This window comes from Cryphonectria parasitica (genome assembly GCF_011745365.1).
Source record: "Cryphonectria parasitica EP155 unplaced genomic scaffold M406scaffold_1, whole genome shotgun sequence".
NCBI classification, from domain to species: Eukaryota; Fungi; Ascomycota; class Sordariomycetes; order Diaporthales; family Cryphonectriaceae; genus Cryphonectria; species Cryphonectria parasitica.
The window spans coordinates 2,513,704-2,533,856 of NW_024468909.1; the positions used below are offsets into that span (position 1 = coordinate 2,513,704).

Consider the following 20,153-nt stretch of genomic DNA (forward strand, 5'->3'; position numbering starts at 1 on the left):
CATCCCTCTCCTTCATCTTCTGCCTCGCAGCAACTTTTGTGTGTCAGCTCACGTCTCCCGGCCGAACCAGCCACGATCTTCCTTATTCCCCCAAGATCCAATAGTCTCGAGCTTAATGCGCCTCATCCGGCGTGGCTGGTGGTCAACAAACAGTCCATGCGGCGTCACTACGGCCTGCCACAAACACTGTTGCCATCGCGATATGTCAGACTTCACACAATACCTGGATGCGAAGGATGATTGAACTGTATGAATTTCTATTGATGCCATCTACCGAGGAAATGCCCTGCCCAACCCCCTTCTAGAAAGAAGTAGTAGTCTTCGCGTCGAGCGCCGGCCACCAAACTCCATTAGTACACAGATAGCCTTCCTCGGTCATATTGTACAACGCGAGGTGTCATAAAATTAATAGCTAGAGGGCACAATTATACGTCTTCCCTTCTGGTAGATCAACACCTTCTATATATCTTTTTTTTTCTTTCTTTTCTGTTTATTTTTTTTTCTTGTTTGTCCTTCGAGAGGTCTGTTGTTGTTACTTCAACAATCAATCTTCCTCCTCGGTGATGATCTTCTGCGCCAGGTAAAACCTGTTGGCGCCCTTGTCATCCTTCTCGTGCTCGATCGACACCTTGCCGAGCTGGGTGATGATGTTCTCCATCAGGGTGTCGGTCTTGGACCTCTTCTTGCGGCCGAGGTTGTCAAGAGTCGTCCAGCCCGTCATGACAAAGTACACGATGGCGATGACGATGACCACAGCGATGGAGTAGCACCACACAACAACGACGGTCACGATGTCGGTGCGGCCGTTGGAGGAGAGCGCAGACGACAGTGTAGCCGGGATGGTCTGGGTCTCCGCGCCGCCCGTGAACCAGCCAAACACACAGAACAGCGTCGCCAGCACGTCAACGCCAAAGATGGCCGCCACGAGCTGGAAGGACGGGTACGTCTCGAAGCCGCGGGTGACAAAGATCAGCCAGTTCTCCGTGAGGGACACCTCCAGGAAGAGGATCCCCTGCACGCTGCCGTAGTTCTGAATCACACCACCATTGCTGAGCCAGAGAGTGCCGCGAAGAATCCAGGTGCCCATCGCCAGCATGGTGCCGAGCACAACAGAGATGATCCAGATCTTGGGCAGCTGCCACTCAACGGGGCGGCGCTCAAAGTGGGCATTGTCGTAGGCGACGGCGATAGTAGCAAGATCAGCAAAGAGAGCTAGGAAGACGATCAGGTCGACACGGATGGTCTCGTTGATGGCGATCATGGAGGTGACGAGGTAGAGTTCCAGGTGCAGGCAGAGCGCAATACGGTACTGGATGTACGCCTTCATGCGCTGGAAAATCTGGCGAGAGATCTTGATGGCAGAGACGATGGTTGAAAGACCAGGGGCGAGGAAGACGATATCTGCAGCGGCCTGGGCGGCCTCGGTAGCACCTTCGACGGCAATACCACAGTCCGACTTCTTCAGGGAAGGAGCATCGTTCACACCGTCACCAGTCATAGCACTAAGGAAGATCCAATGTTAGCAAGAGTGTTTGGACCAAGCAAAGCACAATCAGCGTATGAGGGGGTTACTATTACTCACGTCAAATGGCCACGCTGCTGGAGCATCTCCACGACCTTGTACTTATGCTCAGGGAAGACTTCGGCGAAGCCATCAGCCCGCTCGCAAAGGTCGTAGATAGAGTTGCCAGCCATGTCGCTGTGCAGCAGCTTGTCCGAGTTGTACACCTTGGTTCCGAGGGCCAACATGCGGCAGGTCTCCTTGGCGATAGCGATGGCATCACCAGTCAGCATCTTAACCTGCAGACCAAGAGTCTGCGCATCGGCAATAGTCTGGGCGGTATCAGAGCGGGGAGGGTCGAAGAGAGAAAGCATGCCGAGCATCTGCCAAGCACCGTCGCCCTCGCGAACAGCAACAGCCAGAGAACGGAAACCACGGCGGGCGAACTCAGTCGCCTTCTCCTTGAAGAGCGCGGACTGCTCAGCGGAAACATTGCAGGTCTTGAGCACGGCATTAGGAGCACCCTTGCAGCATTCGTATCTAACGCCGTTGTAGGTGCAGATAGAGGTAATACGCTTGGAGACGGGGTCGAAGGGCATAAACTTCTCAGTCGTCCAGCCCTCGGAAATCATGTCCTTGGCCTTGGGATAGCGCTTCAGGGTGAGGATGGTGATCTTGTCGATAGGGTCGAGAGCCTTGGTGTTGTGGCTGGAGGCGAGAGCAGCGACAGCCATCATCCAGTTGACATCGACACCCTCCATCAGGAAGGGCTCGCGAACTGAAAGCTGGTTGGCGGTCAGGGTACCGGTCTTGTCGGAGCAGAGGATATCGACACCAGCGAGAGACTCAATGGCAGTAAGCTTCTGCACGATGGCCTTCTCCTGGGCGAGGTAGGCAGCACCGACGGCAAGAGTCGTGGTGGTGACAACGGGCAGACCAACAGGAACACCAATGATGAGGAGGATAAGGAGGTAGTGCAGCAGGTTGTTGGAGTCATCGGGAGAGCCGACAATGTTCAGGTTGCGGTAGAAACCTCCAATCCAGGCGGCGAGGGTGAAGAGAACGACCAGAACCAGCAGAGCAGTTCCGATCGAGTTCATGATAGCCTTGAAGTGACCCTGGTCCTGAGCACCCTGGACGAGAGATGCAGTCTTGCCGACGAAGGACGCCTGGGCACCAGAGGTGACAATACCGTAGGCCTTGCCGCGCTTGCAACCGGTGGTGTAGTAGACGATGTCGGTCATGTACTTGTCGACGGCGAGAGACTCGCCAGTGATGGCAGATTGGTCAATGGCAACGATGGGGTGTCCGATGTGAGGAGAACCTTCTTCATCCTCTTCCTCCATTTTCTCGCGAGGGGAAGTCATGTCTTGGGCGTTGAGCTCAGCCTGTAAAAAGAACAGAATTGTTAGTAATCTATCCGCTGGAACTTTGTAACCAGGAAGAAACTGACCTTGTAGTGGTTGAAGCCCTCGACGCCCTCGTCGTAATCACAGATCAGTTGTGCATCAGCAGGTACAACAGTGCCCTCCTCAATAATCACCTACGTGATTGTCAGCGCCGGTCAGAAATTAGAGTTTGCAGGGGGCTCGTCTACTTACGATGTCACCAGGGACGAGTTCACGGGCTCTGATTTCCTCTTCCCGACCATTACGGACGACACGGGCCTTCATGGAGATATCTCCCTTCAGACTGGCGACAACATCGGCAGCCTGCTTCTCCTGGTACCAACCAACAATGGCGTTGAGCAGCAGGATACCAATGATCACACCGGCGTCGATCCAGTCACGAAGACCAAAGGCGATAATGGCAGCCGCCTCCATCACGTAGAGGATGGGGCCTCGGAAGAAGCCAACGAACTTGAGAAACTGCAATGTTTATCAGTATGAAGACTTTTTCGTGTACACTCGAATGAGACTCACCATGTTCTCCTTCTCTGCCGTCAGCTCGTTCCATCCGCTCTGCTTCCGTCTTCTCTCCACCTCGACAGGGTTGAGACCCTCTTTTATATCGGTGTTGAGCCAGTCTCCAGGGGTGACAAAGTCACTGGTCTTCTTGCCAGCCACTGCACCACCACCCTTCCACCACGGCTTCTTCTTCGTCTCGACCTCCTCTTCCTCAGCCGTATCGGCATGTGGATCCCTATAGGTGTCGATATACTGAACCAGACTGAAATCATAGGTGTTAGTAAAAGGCAGAAAATAGAATAGCAAACACCGCAGAGACACTTACGATCGGTATTCATCCGAAGTGGCACCGCTGCCGCCCGCCTTGGTGGATATGGAAGCATCTGCAGTGGTGTACACATTTTGAGTTTCCTCGGTGAAGTGTCCAGATTCCAAGTCCTCTTGGTCGTACTGCGGTACGGGCCGGGGAGTCGACGATGACGACGACGTCGAGCCTTTCCTGCCGAATGCCTTCATCTTCCTGAAGTTGGGTGCCATGAAGGGCCCCAGGTTTTACAGGCCAGCTGTAGTAGCAGTAGTAGGGCAGGAGGAAGACCGCACGGCGGAGGGGGGATAGGAAGAAGGAGGAGGAGGGAGGGAAAAGGTCAGAAGAGCTTAGGGGGACGATCCGAGCAGTAGAGGGAGCAAGGACTGAGGCAAGATGAACGGCTGGGAATAGGGGAGATTCCGGTGGGCGAGGAAGTTCCTTATATGTGCTCCCGGATCGGCCTCGACGAGGTGTTTTCTGTCCCCCAACACGATCCATATCCTCAAACGCAGCTTGTAGCTAGGCCGTGGGAGTGATCTCCGCCGTAATTCTGGCCCACGGGCCTCGGCAAGGGGGCACATTGCCTCGACGATCCATCCATACTAGCCTCTTCGTGGAGTACTTGTAAACGGACCTTTCCTGGTGGGCGGTAGCCCTATCTCGTCCCAATCCAGCCTACCCACACCTACTATTGGGAGCAGCCAAGATCTGATAAAAATAACTCCCCATAAACTTTGTCTTGGTATATTTCCAAGACATGCCGTCAAGACGATGCTGGCTTTGTGTTGGTGCACCAGCTGCTGATCCCTCTGGGCATTGTATGGGACTGATGTCTATCACGGCTTGGAATTCCAGAAGACGACGCGGAGGAGGAACCTGCTCCTTCGGACGGACCCACCTCCACCTTTCCCCAGCCGAAGAAATGGCTCTCCTGTGGATAACACAGCTGCAGGTAATCCACAATCGGACCTCTGCTCCTGGGTGTAGCCGATCTGTTTCGACAGAGGCCGGTATCCTTGAGCTGCGGAAGCAAGACAGGGGGAAGCTCGCAATGACCGCGTACAGGGCTCTGGTACACCGCAGGCCAAGGAAAAAATGCCTCAACGGCGAGGATGATAGCGGTGGGAGAAGCCAGGGGACCACTGCCGACGAGCACAGGAGAAGTGACAGGTTTCGTCTTCAGAGATAGGTGATCCAGATGAGTGGAGCCCTATCCGATCCTCCATGGGTGGCCGAAGACGCTGAGTTTCAGCCCAGAGTCTGTTCCTGGCGGACAAAAGCCGGAGCGTTTGGTCTCGGCACGCACTATGCGGAGAGCTCACTTCAACATCTCTCTCGGTGTTTTTCAAACTATTCAGTGCCTCGTCCGAGTCCAAATTGACCCCCTAGGCGAGAACTTTCTTTTGTCGAGAGGACGCCAAGCGCTTGCTCGACTCGCCCTGGGGCTCGCCTCCTCCAACGACACGGCGCCGAGACGCCGAGCGTACATGTGTACACATGTAGTGGAAGAAAACGTCTCTTTCAGGTCCATTGCCATCTCTAGCTCTAGCAGATCTCAATGTTCAGCAAGGCGTATTAGTTCTCGGCGCCAGATGATAGCCATGCGAACCCTAGCGAATCACGGCTAGCGTTTTGCGGTAGGGTATTGGCGATGGGACTATCTGATTTTGACAGATTGTGGTGCGTGCACACTTGGCTGGCACTTGATCAGTAAGAGCCAAGAGGGGGAACAGAAGAGACGCCCTGCGGCGATGACGGAATGGCTTCTTCAGACACGCGATGTCACCGACATGCTGTTCAAGGAAAAGCTTTCGCTAACGTGAGAGGTATACTGTGGTACTATCAGATTTTGAGGTTTCAATCTCCGCCACTTCGCGACCGCCCCAGGGGCAACTGGATACACAAGTGAGAAGCGATACAAACAAGGAAAAGGACAGCGGCTAAAAAATCTGCGAAAACAATTTGCAAGCCCAAGCCTGCTTTTTTTTCTCCTTTATCTTTTCTTTCCTTCCCTGGCACCTATTGCTCGGAAACATTCTAGAAGCAGAAACGATGCGCCGTCAAGTAAAGACGACACATAAGAATAGGGGTCTCGAAGCGCGTGAGGGCTGACTCGGGGATGCCTGCCCCTTGATTGAAACGGGTGTAGTCGTGACAAGAACCACGGAGAATCCGCGGTCTTCATCCGAACTAGGCCCAACAATTTTTGCATGGGTCAACTCGGGGAGGCATGAACAATTCCTGGCCAGTGACGGGTGGCGGCGTGAAACGAGCATAACTTTTTCTTTTCTTTTCTTGTTTTATTCCCGATGTGAACAGGGACAGGAGCCTGTTGCCCTTTTAGGTGGTAGCAGAGGCGATTTGAAGGACACTTTTTTTGGAGGTCCACGTTTTGTCCCCCTCCCGAGTCATCGAGGGGAGATCTCGGCCATGACGAGACTGCTCCGTCGTCTCGACCGGGTCTGGGGGCTTGCCGAGATGAGACGCTTCCCTTCCCGCCTACGAGGAAATTTGCGACGCAGTTGTTATGTGCACCTGTCCAATTGTCCAAGCGCAATACGAAAGTGGGTTCGAGATGCGCTGTGCGTCCAGACAACAAATGACTGTGATTGGACACTGGGTATTCCGTCAGGGGCTGCAGACTGATACCCCGTGAGTTATATATCTCAGCAGCGATAGAGGAGGCGCTCCAGAAACGTCGTCGCCTGCCGGGCGCAACAAGGCTTGTTCCGAGGTTTGTCGCCGCTGGAGCATGGTGGCATCTGCTTGAATTGGCCAATTTCGTGGCCATAATTTCAAATTGCTCGCTTTCGCCAAGCGGTTGTAGATTTTTCCGTGGGGGAGGGGCGGGAGCCACCAGCCGAAGCCGAATGAAATACCGCAAGTCAATTAGCATCGCAAGTGGACACAGGGCCTGATTACTTCGTAATGTCTTTACACAATAAAGAGCCTCGGAACTGCCTGAAAATGCCTCAAACTTATCAGTAAGGGCTAATGCATCTATTGTACAGATCTTCGTTGCCAATTACTCGATAAATGGGGCTTTTCGAACTTGGACAAGCAAGGTCGTGAGTTCCATATTACACGGCACGTACGTCAATATTTTTATTCGATGTCTTTGGACAGGGAAAGCTCGTCCTGCAGGGCTTCAGCGCCAAGGACTGACGACGGGGGTGAAAGAAAAAAGAAAAAGGAAGAGTAGAGGTCAGAGGAAACGTCGTATGCTCGAGTTGAGGCTCTTCGGGTCGAGCAGGCACTAAGATGTGGTGCATATGCTCGTGGATCTGGGGGGTTAACAACACAGGGGTAAAACATCTGTACCCTGGCCACAGGCTGTAGTGCTTGGAGGTACTATAGTACAGAGCGAGCGGGCGCGAAGGTACCAAAGTACTACGTACGCAAACTGCTAGATGTGTTCAAGTGGAATATTCCAGAGTTTGTCGCAACCTTGCAAATTCAACTTCAAAGTCCTCAACTTTACTACAGAGACAAAGACAGAAAAGAGGAAGAGGAAGTTTATATGATGTAGCTTAAGCTGTAAGCATTGAAATAGAAATCGGGCGCGGTTGCACAAGAAGGACTGACACCTGAGGAATGGGCCAGAGCCCTGTCGACCCCCAAGTGTGCCCTTGTAGAGAAAACAACGGCGAAACAAGGTTAACACGACACGAGAACTGGTTGAAAACTTCTCCTTGAATCTGTGCCGAGGGCTTTGAATTGAAGAAGAAGGGAATAAGTCTGACGTTATTCCCTGTCTGAGAAGGAAAACTGCCTGAGAAGAAAATCTGAAGGGCGTAGTCCTCTTATAATTGTGTGACGACCACACTTTCATTCGTTGTCCTGAGGACCAATATACTGAGCCATCACGACAGAATAGGGTATATAATTGAGTTCCAAAGTAAAAGAATTTCCCCCCTTTTCTTTCCCTTTCATTATTATTATTATTATTATTTTTCAATCTGGAATGATTTTTCCTGATCTGATGATTCGGGTGGAAGTTTATGGCAATCCTTGGGGGACTCCCACTTGAGTACATCTGAGAGTAAGCAAAGGCGGTGGCGGCATCGACTCCCGCTATCGATAAGAGACAAAGCTCCACCACAGCGCGGGCAGGCAAGAAAAAATTACTTGCCGCTTCAGTTCTTCCTCTTGGCGTGAATTGCCCTATCCATTTGCAGAGTGTTGACGACCTCATCCTCAAATATCAAGGTCGGCAAAACCGGTGAAATTCCGCATTCTACCGACAAGATGAAGCGCAAGCTGAACGAGATAAACGAGCCTGCAGATCCAGCTCAGTCTGGTGCATCCGGAGAAGACACCGCCATAGAAAACCCAGGATTCTCGGATCTTGGACTCGACCCGCGATTGCTGCAAGCCATTGCCAATCAGCAGTACCAGACGCCTACTCTTGTTCAGTCCAAAGTTATACCTCTGGCTCTCAATGGACAAGATGTACTGGCCAAGGCAAAGACTGGTTCTGGAAAGACCGCGGCCTACCTCTTACCCGTCCTGCACAGCATTCTGAAGCGAAAACAGGTATGGTCTTGCCTCTCACGTTTCCTTCTCCCAAGAGTCCAGCCACTCGTGTAATTAGGACTCCCGTTGCCAGTTCTAACCTTGAAGCAGACCAGCTCTACCTCATCCACTACGGCACTGATTCTAGTCCCGACTCGCGAGCTTGCCGACCAGGTCTTAAGAAATGTCGAACGATTCTCTGCCTTTTGCGCCAAGGACCTGCAGGCCGTAAAGCTCACCGACCAGGTGACCGAGGCTGTTCAGCGATCCATCCTCTCGAGCGGCCCCGACATTGTTATATCTACACCTGCAAGAGCGTGGCAAAACATTAGCAACGGGGCGCTCTCCGTGGAGGACCTGACACACCTGGTCCTCGACGAGGCCGACCTGGTGCTCTCTTACGGCTACGACGAAGATCTTCAGAATGTTGCCAGGTCCATTCCGAAAGGTCTTCAGACTGTCCTCATGTCTGCGACCCTCACCACGGATGTGAACACGGTACAAGGCTTGTTCTGTCGAGACCCGACGGTACTAGATCTTGAGGAACCGGATGCTGAAGGGGAAGGTGTTTCACAATACTTTGTCAAGTACGTTTACCTTTCCAAACTCTGCAGAAATTTGATGAGGCTGACCGCGTCACAGGTGCGGCGAAGACGAGAAATTCCTGCTGGCTTATGTGATCTTCAAGCTTCAGTTGATCAAGGGCAAATGTGCGTTGGACAAGAACGACCCTGACCGGGCCATCTTCTAGACAACGTGTGCTGATGTGAATCTTAAATAGGCATTATATTTGTTGCAGATGTGGACCGTTGTTACCGATTGCGGCTCTACTTTGAGCAGTTTGGTATCCGGGCTGCGATTTTGAACTCGGAGCTGCCAGTCAACTCGAGGTTGCACGTGGTCGAACAGTTCAACAAGAACGTAGGTCACGTCTGATACCCCAAAGCTCCGTCGCCTTGTCCATATTGTTGAAGGTCGCTAACCAGGCGTCTTTCAGGTATACGACATCATAATATGCTCAGACGAAAGCGAAGTGATCGGGGACGAAGACCAGCCATCAGAGGATGTGCAGAAGAACGAGAAGGCAGTAAATGACGAGAAGGAAGTCGGTCGGCCAAAGAAGAAGCAACGCAAGACGTCCAAGCGAGACAGGCTCGAGTTCGGAGTGTCACGAGGAATTGATTTCCAACACGTATCGGCCGTCATCAATTTTGACTTCCCTACTTCCTCCAAATCATACACACATCGGATTGGTCGCACAGCACGAGCCGGCCAGAGGGGCATGGCGCTCTCGTTTGTGGTGCCCAAGGATCAATTCCGGAAGCACGTGCCAACTTCAGTCGAGACCGCCGAACATGACGAGAAAAACCTTGCCAAGGTGATCCGCCAGCAGCAAAAGCGAGGGAAAGAGGTGAAACCGTACGTCTTCGACATGAAGCAGGTTGAGAATTTCAGATACAGGATGAACGACGCCCTGCGTGCGGTGACCAAGAGCAGCATCAGAGAGGCACGGACGAGGGAGCTGAGACAAGAGCTCCTCAAAAGCGAGCGCCTCAAGCGCCATTTTGAGGAGAATCCAGCAGATATGGATCACCTGCGGCACGATGGCGAGCTTCGGGCGGCCCGGACCCAGCCTCACCTTCGAGCCAAGCACGTTCCCGATTATCTCCTGCCCAAGGAGGGCCGGAAAGCCCTCACCGCAGACCAGGTCGGCTTTGTTCCGCTCAGGAAGACGGGAGATCACAAGAACCGACGGTCCAAGTTCTTCAAGAGCAAGGGCAAGAAGATGGGTGGCCGCAAGTCAGATCCCCTGCGGACGTTCAAAGCACGGAAGAAGACCAGGTAGTTCTCCGGAGAAGGTCAGCGGATATAGCATTGAGATAGCACTCATTGATACCCTTGGAATAATTTGCATGCCCTAAATAGTGACGTTTCTCACCAACGATGTTTCACAGCGGACTGCCATTCCTAGGCTCGAGGCTCGTCTCGCCTGTACAATTTAGACCGTACTCCGATGTAGACCGAGGGCCTCTGGTGCAGCTTCGCCTCGGAACAGCCCATGACCAACCCCACCTCCCGGTGTTGAGATCTGATATCTGGCAGGCCCTCCCAGTTCGTGCTCCTCTAGAGAAACACTGTAGGATGTATATAACGACAACGATGGCAGGTCTCTCTCCCTCCTGCGGCTCGAGATCGTACGGCACCGATTCTAGAACAAGGGGACTTTTCGAGCAGACAACAGCCATGGTTTTGAAAATCCTGTCTACGAAGCGACCTTTTGCTCTCTTTTTTCTAGCTTCGCGGAGAAACGGCATTGTGTCTTCTAAAACCTCGGGTTCGTTGCTATAAATAAAATCCGCCACGACAGAGCTGGCTTGTAACGTACAGAGTCCAACTCAATGGCCTGTTTGGCTTAGAATGTCATGATCCATGTATATACAGTCCCGCCTGGTCATGCATACTGTATGAGATACCGCCAACAGGCCACAGATGCACAGTGCGCATGTCATAAGTGGGCTTACGCAGAGCCGCGTGGCCATGTTCAGCCACTCCCGTTCTGGAGACGTTGAAAGGCCGCCAGCGATCGGCAAGACGTGTTCGTCACTAAACAACACAACACGCACACACCACTTTTACCAGCCCTCCTACCAGCCTCAACAATTGTCACCTTATTCCTCCAGCCAATCACTCGTGTTGAATGCCTGACCACAGGATGGAGGATTTGTTAGTGTGCGAGGTTCTCTTCGTAAACTGATGTCATTACTCTTTAAGAATCTTCCAAATCAATTGCCACGTCTCTTGTATGGAAACACCTTCTGCAGATGGCGGCTGGTCCGGACTCGAGGAGGGGGGAAAAAACACCGGGACAGCCCGACTGTGCCTCGTTGTGACTGTTGTGTTCCCACTAAAATTCCCGTTTAGCTGGGCCTTTGGGAAAATTTCCTTCACTTGACGACTAAAAAAGAGAAAAACGAGACTAAGTTGGTTGGGGCTCGTTTCAAAAGAGACGGAAGGCATGACGCTGCCCGGCACTGCGCCTCCGGCGATGTCAACCCACAGCAGGGCTATCCACTCTTTCACCGGGCCCTTCTGGCTGTGGCTCAGTGCCCCTGCTATGTCGATGATGGCAAAGATACAAGTGTATCTATGTAAAAAGAGCCATATACCTTCCTTTCCCTTTCATGTCGTTGTCACTTCGTTCTGACTACCTTTCAAGTCAAGTGATGCCCCAAAGCTATAATCCACTACAGTATCTGGATATATTGTTGTCTCTGCAGGCGGCCTAATATTCAACACACCTTACACTCGCTATATTATAACGGCATTCAACACAATGGTTTCTCTGGCTTCATTATTGACCACCGCCCTGTCCTTGACGGCGGTGGTTCAAGCAATACCACAAGGCTCAGGCGGACAAGGCATGTCTGGAGGCTCATCAGGCGACTCGGGTGCGGGAGCAGGGAGCGGCAGCGAGGGCTCCGGCTCTGGCTCGGGCTCTGGCTCAGAAGGCTCAGGAGGCTCAGGAGGCAACGCGGGTGTGTCGACGACAACGACAACAGCGGACACAAATAACTGGGCGACGACCTCATCAGCATCCAGCTACTGGATCTCTTCTTCCACAACAGCAACAGGCGCAGCAGCCACCTCGACCTCGACGACGTCGAACTCGACCGTGGCCTGCAACAACTCCCCAGACCTGTGCTCCCGAAATTACAACAACATCACGCACATGGGCGCACACGACAGCGCCTTCGTGCGGGACTCGAGCACGGGCAACTCGATAGCGGGCAACCAGTACTTCAACGCAACGGTGGCGCTCTCGGCGGGCATCAGGCTGCTATCGGTGCAGGTGCACAACTCGAGTGGCACCCTGGAGCTCTGCCACACGGTGTGCTCGCTACTGGACGCGGGCTCCCTCGAGAGCTGGCTCCAGAAGATCAAGTACTGGATGGACAACAACCCCAACGAGGTCGTGACCCTCCTCATCGTCAACTCGGACGACCTAGACGTCTCGGCCTTTGGCGAGGTCTTCACCTCGTCCAACATTTCCACGTACGGATACACGCCCTCGACCTCCTCGGGGACGACGACCTGGCCCACGCTGCAGACCATGATCGACGACGGCACGCGCCTTGTCACCTTCATCGCCGCCATCAACGCCTCTACCACGTACCCGTACCTGCTGAACGAGTGGGACTACGTCTTCGAGACTGCCTACGAGAATACTCAGTACACCGAATTCAACTGCAGCCTCGACCGGCCGTCGACCCTCTCCTCGGCCAGCTCTGCCATCTCCGCCGGCTACTTGCCCCTCATGAACCACTTCCTCTACATCTCCATCACCGCCAGCGCCATGCTACCCAACGTGGGCGCCATCAGCGTCACCAATAGCGACAACACCACGCTAGCCGGCGGTCTAGCCTACGAGGCCTACAGCTGTGCCGACGAGTGGGGCACCCCTCCCGTGTTTGCCCTGGTCGACTTTTACAGCGAAGGGCCCGCCGTAGACACCGCCGACTTGATCAATGGCATCACCCCGACGGGCAGGATAAGCAGTCATGCGAGTGTGAGCAGCAGCGGGGCGGGGCACGCCCTCTCAAGTCGGATGAGCGGTGCGGGGTCGGCGGCGTTGGTGACTTTCGTTGCGGCAGCGATGGTGATGGATGGTGTGGCGTCGAGATTGGGCCTGGCAGCGGCAGCGATAGGCTGTGCGTACGCGCTGTGATGAGGATTTTTGGTCCGTGTGGCCTTGTCTTTCTTTCTTCTTCTTCCTCTTTTAGATGATGTTTCATACGATTTACGAGCCGGGGAAACTGTTTTTGCATAGCGATGGCGTTGGGCAGGAAAGCAGGCACAGAGTGGCTTGAAGGAGAAGGATAAAAAGATTATTTGAGATTTCCTGCAACAATGTAAATACCACGAAATGACGTGTACCTTTTCCGAAAAGACCACTGGTTCACTTGTGCTTGTCTTGTTCTGACTTTTGGCCCTGCATGACCCAATTCGAGTGGTGTTTGGCATATTCCTCCTCCCCCTCTTTCGTCTTCATCGCCTCCCTGAGCTCAAACTTGTCAGGCACATTCAGACCCTTTTCCGTCGCTGGTCTCTTCTCTATCTCGTCCTTCCACTTCTGAACGTGAGGGAAACTGTCAATTTCCACTCCTGCCCAGCGGTGCCTGTTTGCGCTGGTCAGCATTTCCTCGCATCTTTTCACATCTCGATCTCAGAGGAATGTGATATCTGGTGTAATCCATCGCGAGAGGTTGTCCAAACGTAGGAGCCACGAAAACAAGACCGACTCACCACTCAACCCAAGAGAAACAAGCCAAATCCGCAATCGTATACTTTCCACCCACAAGCCACACCTCTCTACCACCACCACCGTCCTTCCCTTCCTTTTCCCCAGCCTCCTGGGAAAGCCTGTCCTCCAGAACCTGATACAACCGCTTCGTCTCCGTCTGGTACCGCGCGACAGCATAATCGATCCTCTCCGGCGCGTACCGGTAAAAGTGGTTCGCCTGCCCCTGCATCGGCCCGATGCCGCTCTGCATCCACGTCAGCCACGAGATGGACTCCCAGTACTCGGCCGTGTCGTGGGCGAACGAGAGCTTGTGGTCCTGGTCGTAGCGCGCCGTGAGGTACTGCAGGATGGCGCCGCCCTCGAAGACGCGCTGGGGCGGGGAGGAGGACTCGTCTACTATGGCTGGGATGCGGCCGTTGGCTGGTTATTGGGGAGAGGAGGGAAAGAGGGGTGGGGGGGCAAATATTAGTTCTCATATTTGTCTGTGGTGAGGAGGAGGAGAGGACGTTGGTACGTACGGTTAATCTTTACGAACCAGGGCTCCTTCTGGATATTTTTGGTAATGTCTATCTTGTGTACCTCATACTCGAGGCCGAGCTCCTCAAGAGCTATGCTGATCTTCTGCCCATTAGGCGTGCCAGCTGTGTAGAGCTTAATCTTGGGTGCCATTTTGAAGCAATTTGTTTGTTGTGGAACATTGAACTCATATGTTGAGTGTGGCTAAGATAACCTGGGATTTAAGTTGTCTTATAATTACTAGAGAACACGGGGTGTATCTCCATGCGGAACTACTACTATATTGCCAGAGCAATCAATGATGTCACGACACAAGGCACAGGGTAGCTGAGGGAGGTGAACTTTTGGTGAGGGGTTGACACCCAAATGATGTTGATGATGGGTGCGAGACTTCCCTCGGCACCGAGCTCGGCTGAATTTAGGCTCTAGTCGATGTTCACTCTCGCACAAGCAGCAGAGCTTTGGAGCTCCACTCCACAGCACTTTGTGCGCTAAATCCTTCACTGCGGCTCTGAACACAAATTTCTGAAAAAACAACTTCACCTCATCTTCCCACCTCCTTTGTCTAAGCAACCATCTTGCACTGCCTCCAGAAAGAAGGTCGCATTCAAGGGTTCATCTCCAACTTGGAGCCACACATTGGTACAGATGTGATGAGACCCAGGTTTTTGACATCATTGAAAGGGGGGGGGGAGAAGAAAAAAAGATTTGGCCGATTGAGAAGGTAATTTCCATGCTCCTACTGCTCTTGGAGACAAAACACCACCATCGCACCTGATGCCCACGGGCTAGACGCTTCTCCTCCGTCTATACCACTCAACGGCGAATGTGTCATAGGACAGATTTTCAAGCCAGGATGTGATTCAATTTATTGTTCTCATGGTGTACGATCCTCCTCGAGGATTCGGTCTCCCAAGGCGCTTACTTGCTTCCATCGGCCATGCGGAAGACTCTTGTCGCCCGCACACACTTGGTAGGCAAAGAAAGGTCCAAACTCTTCTTTCTATCACCTCAGCCCGTCGTCTTCTGCCGGACTCGGTCAGCAGCCTCTCTTTCCCTGCCGATCTTGAGTAGGATATCCACGTGTTCTCTTCACGGAGATCTCGTGGTATACAAGACAAGAGTAAGAGACATTTCTCTGTTTCCGCAATGTTCTTTGAGTACGAGACTTCCTCTGCCTGTCTCCAGGCCTTGTGGGAGATCTCGTAATTATTCTGTTGCGACACTACTGCCGCTACATCAGCTGTAGTCCCTTTCGGGCTGAACACACGACCCTCTCGACCTCGAAAAGGAGCTCGCATAGTCATCTGGCTCAACACGATCTACACAGACCCCTTTTGCATCCATGCTTCCTGGGATTCATGTTCACACCTATGGGAAACAATCCCAATTCGGTGAACAAAGCCCTGTGAAAGCTGAAGGAATCGCCATGGTCTTGTCCTGCCAAAAAACCTCGTTAATCCTCGGATTATTGAGGACCCTTTCCTGGTACTGTTGATCTGTCAGCGCTTGCCTGAAAGATTTGGGCCGAGATGGACTCACGTGTTGTCTTCCTGTTGGCATCTTATGCAACATCTGTTCTTCCTCTTTCCCGCCCAAGGTAGTAGCTACCATCACCCTTCCCCTTTTCTCTTTTTTCTCTTTCTCTCTCTTGTTCAAAGCCAACATGACAGCATATCCTGAGGATTCAGCCGAGCTCTGTCACTCGTGGTTCTCATGACTCTGCCTGCATCTTGTCCTTGAGGTATGCCTCTAGGCCGCATCTCTCCTCGTTTGTACGCCGGTGAGTCTGGGACTTGTCAATGTGGACGACCTTGATCTGGGTCAGGCCACGCAAGGCGCCCAGCTCCTCGAACCCGAGGGCATCGGTCAGTCGCGCCTGGAATCTGTGGGCAAAGTACTTTTGCAGTTCATTCTCACGCGCAGACAGGACGTTAGTCGTGCTCTTTGAGATGACGATGACAAGGCTCTTAAGCTTGGGTACGTCCGCCAGGAGCTTAAAACCCGCAGCGGATTGCGGGCCGGTCCAGTGGAGTTTGAGAAATCTGATGTTGTTGTGCAGGCTTGCGTTCGTGGTAAGAAGCTCTTCTATACTACGCGTCAGCCTCTGCGTGTTGACAGAGTCATAGATGTCCCAGCTTACTCAGTTCACAGCCGCAGTTGACATAAAACTTCTGGGTCTCGTACCAGCATGCCAGAACCTCATCTCGGAGTGTTCTGGAGACACGGGCAAGCTGTAGATCGACGGCGTGGGACAGGCTGTTGTCATGCCGCAGACAACGGCATTTCGAGACATCGTGTCTGCAGATGAGGATGTGTGTGTCTTCATGGTAGCGGAAAAGGTTGGAAAAGTACCCCAGGTAAATTCGGCGACGGACCTCGAGCGGGAGCTTCATCAGAGGGAACCGAGTTTCGGTAATGACTTCGTCTGCCATGCAAGCCATTGTTAGTGGTGGACGGGAAACAATTCAGAGGCTGGGTCTGGTAGTCCTCCTGCTGTGGAGAACTGGCACTCGATTTGCGTGCGGTTGGAACCAGAGGAACGAAGCAGCAAAGCTGACAATGACAACAAGGTCAACTTACTTGCCAAGGACAGCAACTCTGTGCAGCCCTGGATAAGCTCGGTGCACTCAGAAATGGTGCTCTGGTCACACTTCTTCTGCATGGCCTTGGCAAGATGAGAGATGGTGTCTGTACAGGTCTTCCTTGCGTTCAAAGACATCCTCATCAGCCTGCCAAGGGCATCAGGGTCCTCATATCCATGATGATGGTCACCCATCTTTCGAAAGAGGGCCATGATCTCAGGAGACAGATTGTATCTCTTGTGCAGATTCCTCATCTGGATGGTGTAGTCATCAAGAGGGGGCGCCATCGTATCAGCCTCTGTTGGAAAAGTGGACGTGGGGTCTGCCTTGGTCTCGTCTCTGCAGAGCTGTGACAGATGGACAAAGGGAACTGGTGATTTGACTGTTCTCGAAGAACAACTAGGGCTGATGATGTCGCGGTGTGATTCAGAGAGGATAGAAAATGCCCCACAAGAAGGAGAGCGGGGGTTGGGGGGGAGGGAGCTGCTGCCCCTCCAAAACGTATTTACTGATTCTGGATTTGCTAGCTCGAGCTTCGAAATAGAGACAGGGTGGGGCTCTGGTACCCTGGGCTGGGAGAGAGAGAGAGAGTGAGTGTGTGTGCGCGTGCGCGCGCGTGTGTGTGTCGCCAACAGTACAGGCAAGCTGAGGCCTGGTCTTGCTGAACGACTGGTTAGTAACACATCTGAAGAAAATACAAGCCCCGCTTGTGAGCTTTTTCATAGCAGCCTTGCACAGCGGTAGTGTTCTCTGTTCACCAAAGAATCTCTGAGGTCACAAATACAGAGGAACGTGGGAGGCTTGTAAGGTTGTTGTTACAGTGGTGTGAGGATGTCAATAAGAGACCTAGCGTACCTTTAAGCAGCACTTTTGCTCTTGGTTGGGTGCGGCTTCCTTGGTAGTTTCCTGATGTCGAAATTAGCCTGGTCTGGCTGAGGATGGTCGAATACAGGCTATAAATTCAAATGCCCAAAAAGTCCTCCAGATACCAAGAAGAAGGGCTTAGTCTCGAACCTCACACAGACTCCAGATTTTTTTCCCGAGGAGAAACATATCTGGTCATGAATTGTTGTGAATAAGGCTGCGAAGTGATTGAACTGCTACCCTGGATCACGGAAGCAGGGGTGCTCTGACAAACGTGGAAGGCCCACTCTTCTGACAGGCGGCTAATGCGGGGCTCCTTCTAGAATATAAAATCATGCTGAATCGGGCAGGCTCTATATGATGTCGGAATATTGCATTGGAGCAATGTTTGAATATGCTCCTGAAGGTAGACAGGGGAATCATTTGTGTCAGGAGAAGCCTCAATCATGGCAGACTGTTGTAGCGCTCTCCGGCAGTCACGTGCGGTCGTATTTGATGTTGCAAATTCAGTGTCAGGATTCTAGGCTCTGAAGAAGGAAGGAGCCAGAAGCAGACTGATGGCGCATTGCTCGAGAAGCCCTCATAAGACATCCAGAACACTGTCCGTGTTGACATAAAAGGGTATACGCCACCAGCTACTGTATATTGCATACCCATCACTGCAGAGTTGCATTGTCAGGAGGTATGATGAGAAAGAGTCCATGTGATGCTTTGTGTATCTGGAATATTTCATCTCGGCCACAGTGGATCAACCTCTTTGCATCATGGCTGGAAACGCATTGGCAATCGCACACCCGTCCCCTTGCTTTATTCAGGATGTTCTGATTGGTTAGCCAGTAGTCAAGTGCTTGGGCAGAATGGCTTGCTTGCCAGCTTTACCAAACTCGATCGGCAATCAGATCTTGCTACCTCGGTAAATCCAGGAAAAGGCTGCGGCAGAAGGCCATCCTCAGGGACTAGGTGATGATGGTAAATCCATGAAAAAATTGCATTTTGTTTGCGCTAGTGCTGAATCCGTGAGCATCATCTGCACTCAAGTCTATCGCTGGAACGTCCTGAGTTTTTTTCCTCTTGGGAAGGACAGGCTAATCCTCCTCATCACCTTCAGCATCCTGCTCACTCTCGACCCTTCTGTCCTCGCTCGAGTTCCGGCCATTTGCGGCAGGTGTCTCGCTCCGCTCACGTCGCGGGGCGCCATCTTCGATCTGCGAGGCGGCTTCATCGTCCTGCCTCGTGTCCTCCTCCTCCTTGTCCGGGTTCCACTGAGGCATCTGCTGGAACTTATCCATTCTAGACCTAAACTCCTCATTAGGATCCTCGGGGGTGAGTTCGTATGCGTCGACCGGCTTTTTCTCGTGTCGATCGGCGTTGTAAATGCGCCGCGGCGGTTCCATTCTGTTGCGCTGCATCGTAGGGTAGTACCAAGCAGTCTTGGCGTTCGGGTCGATTGCAAAAGCGATCTCCTCATTGTACTTGGTGTCATGGCTGCCCTCGCTCTCGACGGTTGCCAGGTATGACCGGGCCCAGCGGAAGCTGAAGGACGGCTGCCCACTTGCGCTGACCGCTTTCGACACATTGAGGCTCTCGTCATCACGGTGAGAGTTCCGCAGGTCGAATTTGCCGCGGAACTTTTCCGAGATGTCTAGATTCTCGGGCAAGTACATCTCGTAGTGGTTCTGGTTCGGCGGCTTAGGGTTGCTGGCTGGATCCTCCATATGTGCCTCCATGCGCTGTTTGAACTCTGCATCCTCCTCCTCATTGCGGCCGATGAACTTCAGAATACTGTTCAGGAGCCGCTTGTCATAGCCAGCCTTGGTGTGGGAGATGGGCGGGTGAGCAAACTTGTATGTAACATAAGTGCCCGAATCTGGGAAGGCCTCGAGGTCTGGCAGGACGGGGAAGGCCTCAACCACCCTGAGGCCCTTGTTTCTGGAGTTGAGTGGCTTGGTCGGGTGCCTGACCCGGCTCTGGTCCTTCAAGTTGACCTGCGCCGCGTCAAAGCCCTTCTCAATTCTGCGCTTGATGGCGGCCGGCGTGCCAGCCTCAGGTTCGGGCGACTTCCTCTTGGGCGGCCGCTGGACGTTGTTTCTTGGAATCTGACGGAAGGGACTAGCTTTGTTCGTGTTCGCGTTGGAAATGTACTCGGTTCGGCGCAGGAAGGAGACAGAAGTGCCAGAGACTTGAGGTTTGCCGAGGGTCGCCAGCGGGCGCAAGAGGACACGATCGTGGGGATGGACTGGAGGTGGAACATCAGGCGCTTGGATAGCTGTGCACGCTCACTGTTAGCAGGCAGCTCATCTGTCTAGAAATGGATGTTCCGAAAGGAAGGGGCGCAGGGGCGGGTTTTAACATACAGTGCTCATCGCCATCGAAGACACCTGGCATGCCCACAAGGTCGATGGGCATCCCGAGTTCTGCATCTGCCTCGATGTTCAATGGCTGCTCTCTCGCAAGTCGAGAAGCGAAGCCTGGTGTTGTGTACTGTCCGCTCGCGAGACCGGTATTTGGTATGTCGAGGAGCTTGGGAGGGTTGGGTGGTGGCGGCAGAGCATTTGAGTATCGAATCCTGGCGATAAAGTCTTGGTGGTAGCCGCGCTCGCCATTGCGAGACGGTTGAGAGGACATGTTGACGATAAGTATGCGAAACAAAAGAGTC

The 20,153-nt window shown here is 52.9% G+C and overlaps 7 protein-coding genes across 7 annotated transcripts; 2 read left to right on the plus strand and 5 right to left on the minus strand.

Moving 5' to 3' along the window:
• Window positions 1-544: 544 nt before the first annotated feature.
• Window positions 545-3,945, minus strand: M406DRAFT_66554 (uncharacterized protein; the record flags this gene model as incomplete). The annotated part of the gene is made up of 6 exons (XM_040925008.1): window positions 545-1,502; window positions 1,583-2,889; window positions 2,955-3,044; window positions 3,103-3,369; window positions 3,424-3,670; window positions 3,734-3,945. 6 exons carry the CDS (start codon window positions 3,943-3,945, stop codon window positions 545-547), a joined length of 3,081 nt encoding a protein of 1,026 aa, XP_040781076.1.
• Window positions 3,946-7,963: 4,018 nt separating this feature from the next.
• Window positions 7,964-10,133, plus strand: M406DRAFT_271180 (ATP-dependent RNA helicase DBP9; the record flags this gene model as incomplete). The annotated part of the gene is made up of 5 exons (XM_040918106.1): window positions 7,964-8,251; window positions 8,339-8,817; window positions 8,873-8,940; window positions 9,012-9,151; window positions 9,228-10,133. 5 exons carry the CDS (start codon window positions 7,964-7,966, stop codon window positions 10,074-10,076), a joined length of 1,824 nt encoding a protein of 607 aa, XP_040781077.1. The 3' UTR covers window positions 10,077-10,133.
• A 1,755-nt stretch (window positions 10,134-11,888) lies between these two features.
• On the plus strand, window positions 11,889-12,779 carry M406DRAFT_16676 (uncharacterized protein; the record flags this gene model as incomplete). Its single annotated transcript, XM_040915413.1, has 1 exon — window positions 11,889-12,779. A coding segment is annotated over one exon (891 nt), but the record flags the coding sequence as incomplete, so codon positions are not given.
• A 408-nt stretch (window positions 12,780-13,187) lies between these two features.
• Window positions 13,188-14,201, minus strand: M406DRAFT_325586 (glutathione S-transferase; the record flags this gene model as incomplete). Its single annotated transcript, XM_040920002.1, has 3 exons — window positions 13,188-13,407; window positions 13,535-13,952; window positions 14,051-14,201. 3 exons carry the CDS (start codon window positions 14,199-14,201, stop codon window positions 13,188-13,190), a joined length of 789 nt encoding a protein of 262 aa, XP_040781079.1.
• Window positions 14,202-15,762: 1,561 nt separating this feature from the next.
• Window positions 15,763-16,444, minus strand: M406DRAFT_247134 (uncharacterized protein; the record flags this gene model as incomplete). The annotated part of the gene is made up of 2 exons (XM_040916450.1): window positions 15,763-16,136; window positions 16,192-16,444. The coding sequence occupies 2 exons, from the start codon at window positions 16,442-16,444 to the stop codon at window positions 15,763-15,765; spliced, it is 627 nt and encodes a 208-aa protein (XP_040781080.1).
• A 188-nt stretch (window positions 16,445-16,632) lies between these two features.
• Window positions 16,633-16,899, minus strand: M406DRAFT_224830 (uncharacterized protein; the record flags this gene model as incomplete). The annotated part of the gene is made up of 1 exon (XM_040915698.1): window positions 16,633-16,899. A coding segment is annotated over one exon (267 nt), but the record flags the coding sequence as incomplete, so codon positions are not given.
• A 1,562-nt stretch (window positions 16,900-18,461) lies between these two features.
• Window positions 18,462-20,122, minus strand: M406DRAFT_271187 (Paf1-domain-containing protein; the record flags this gene model as incomplete). The annotated part of the gene is made up of 2 exons (XM_040918107.1): window positions 18,462-19,763; window positions 19,852-20,122. 2 exons carry the CDS (start codon window positions 20,120-20,122, stop codon window positions 18,583-18,585), a joined length of 1,452 nt encoding a protein of 483 aa, XP_040781082.1. The 3' UTR covers window positions 18,462-18,582.
• Window positions 20,123-20,153: the final 31 nt, after the last annotated feature.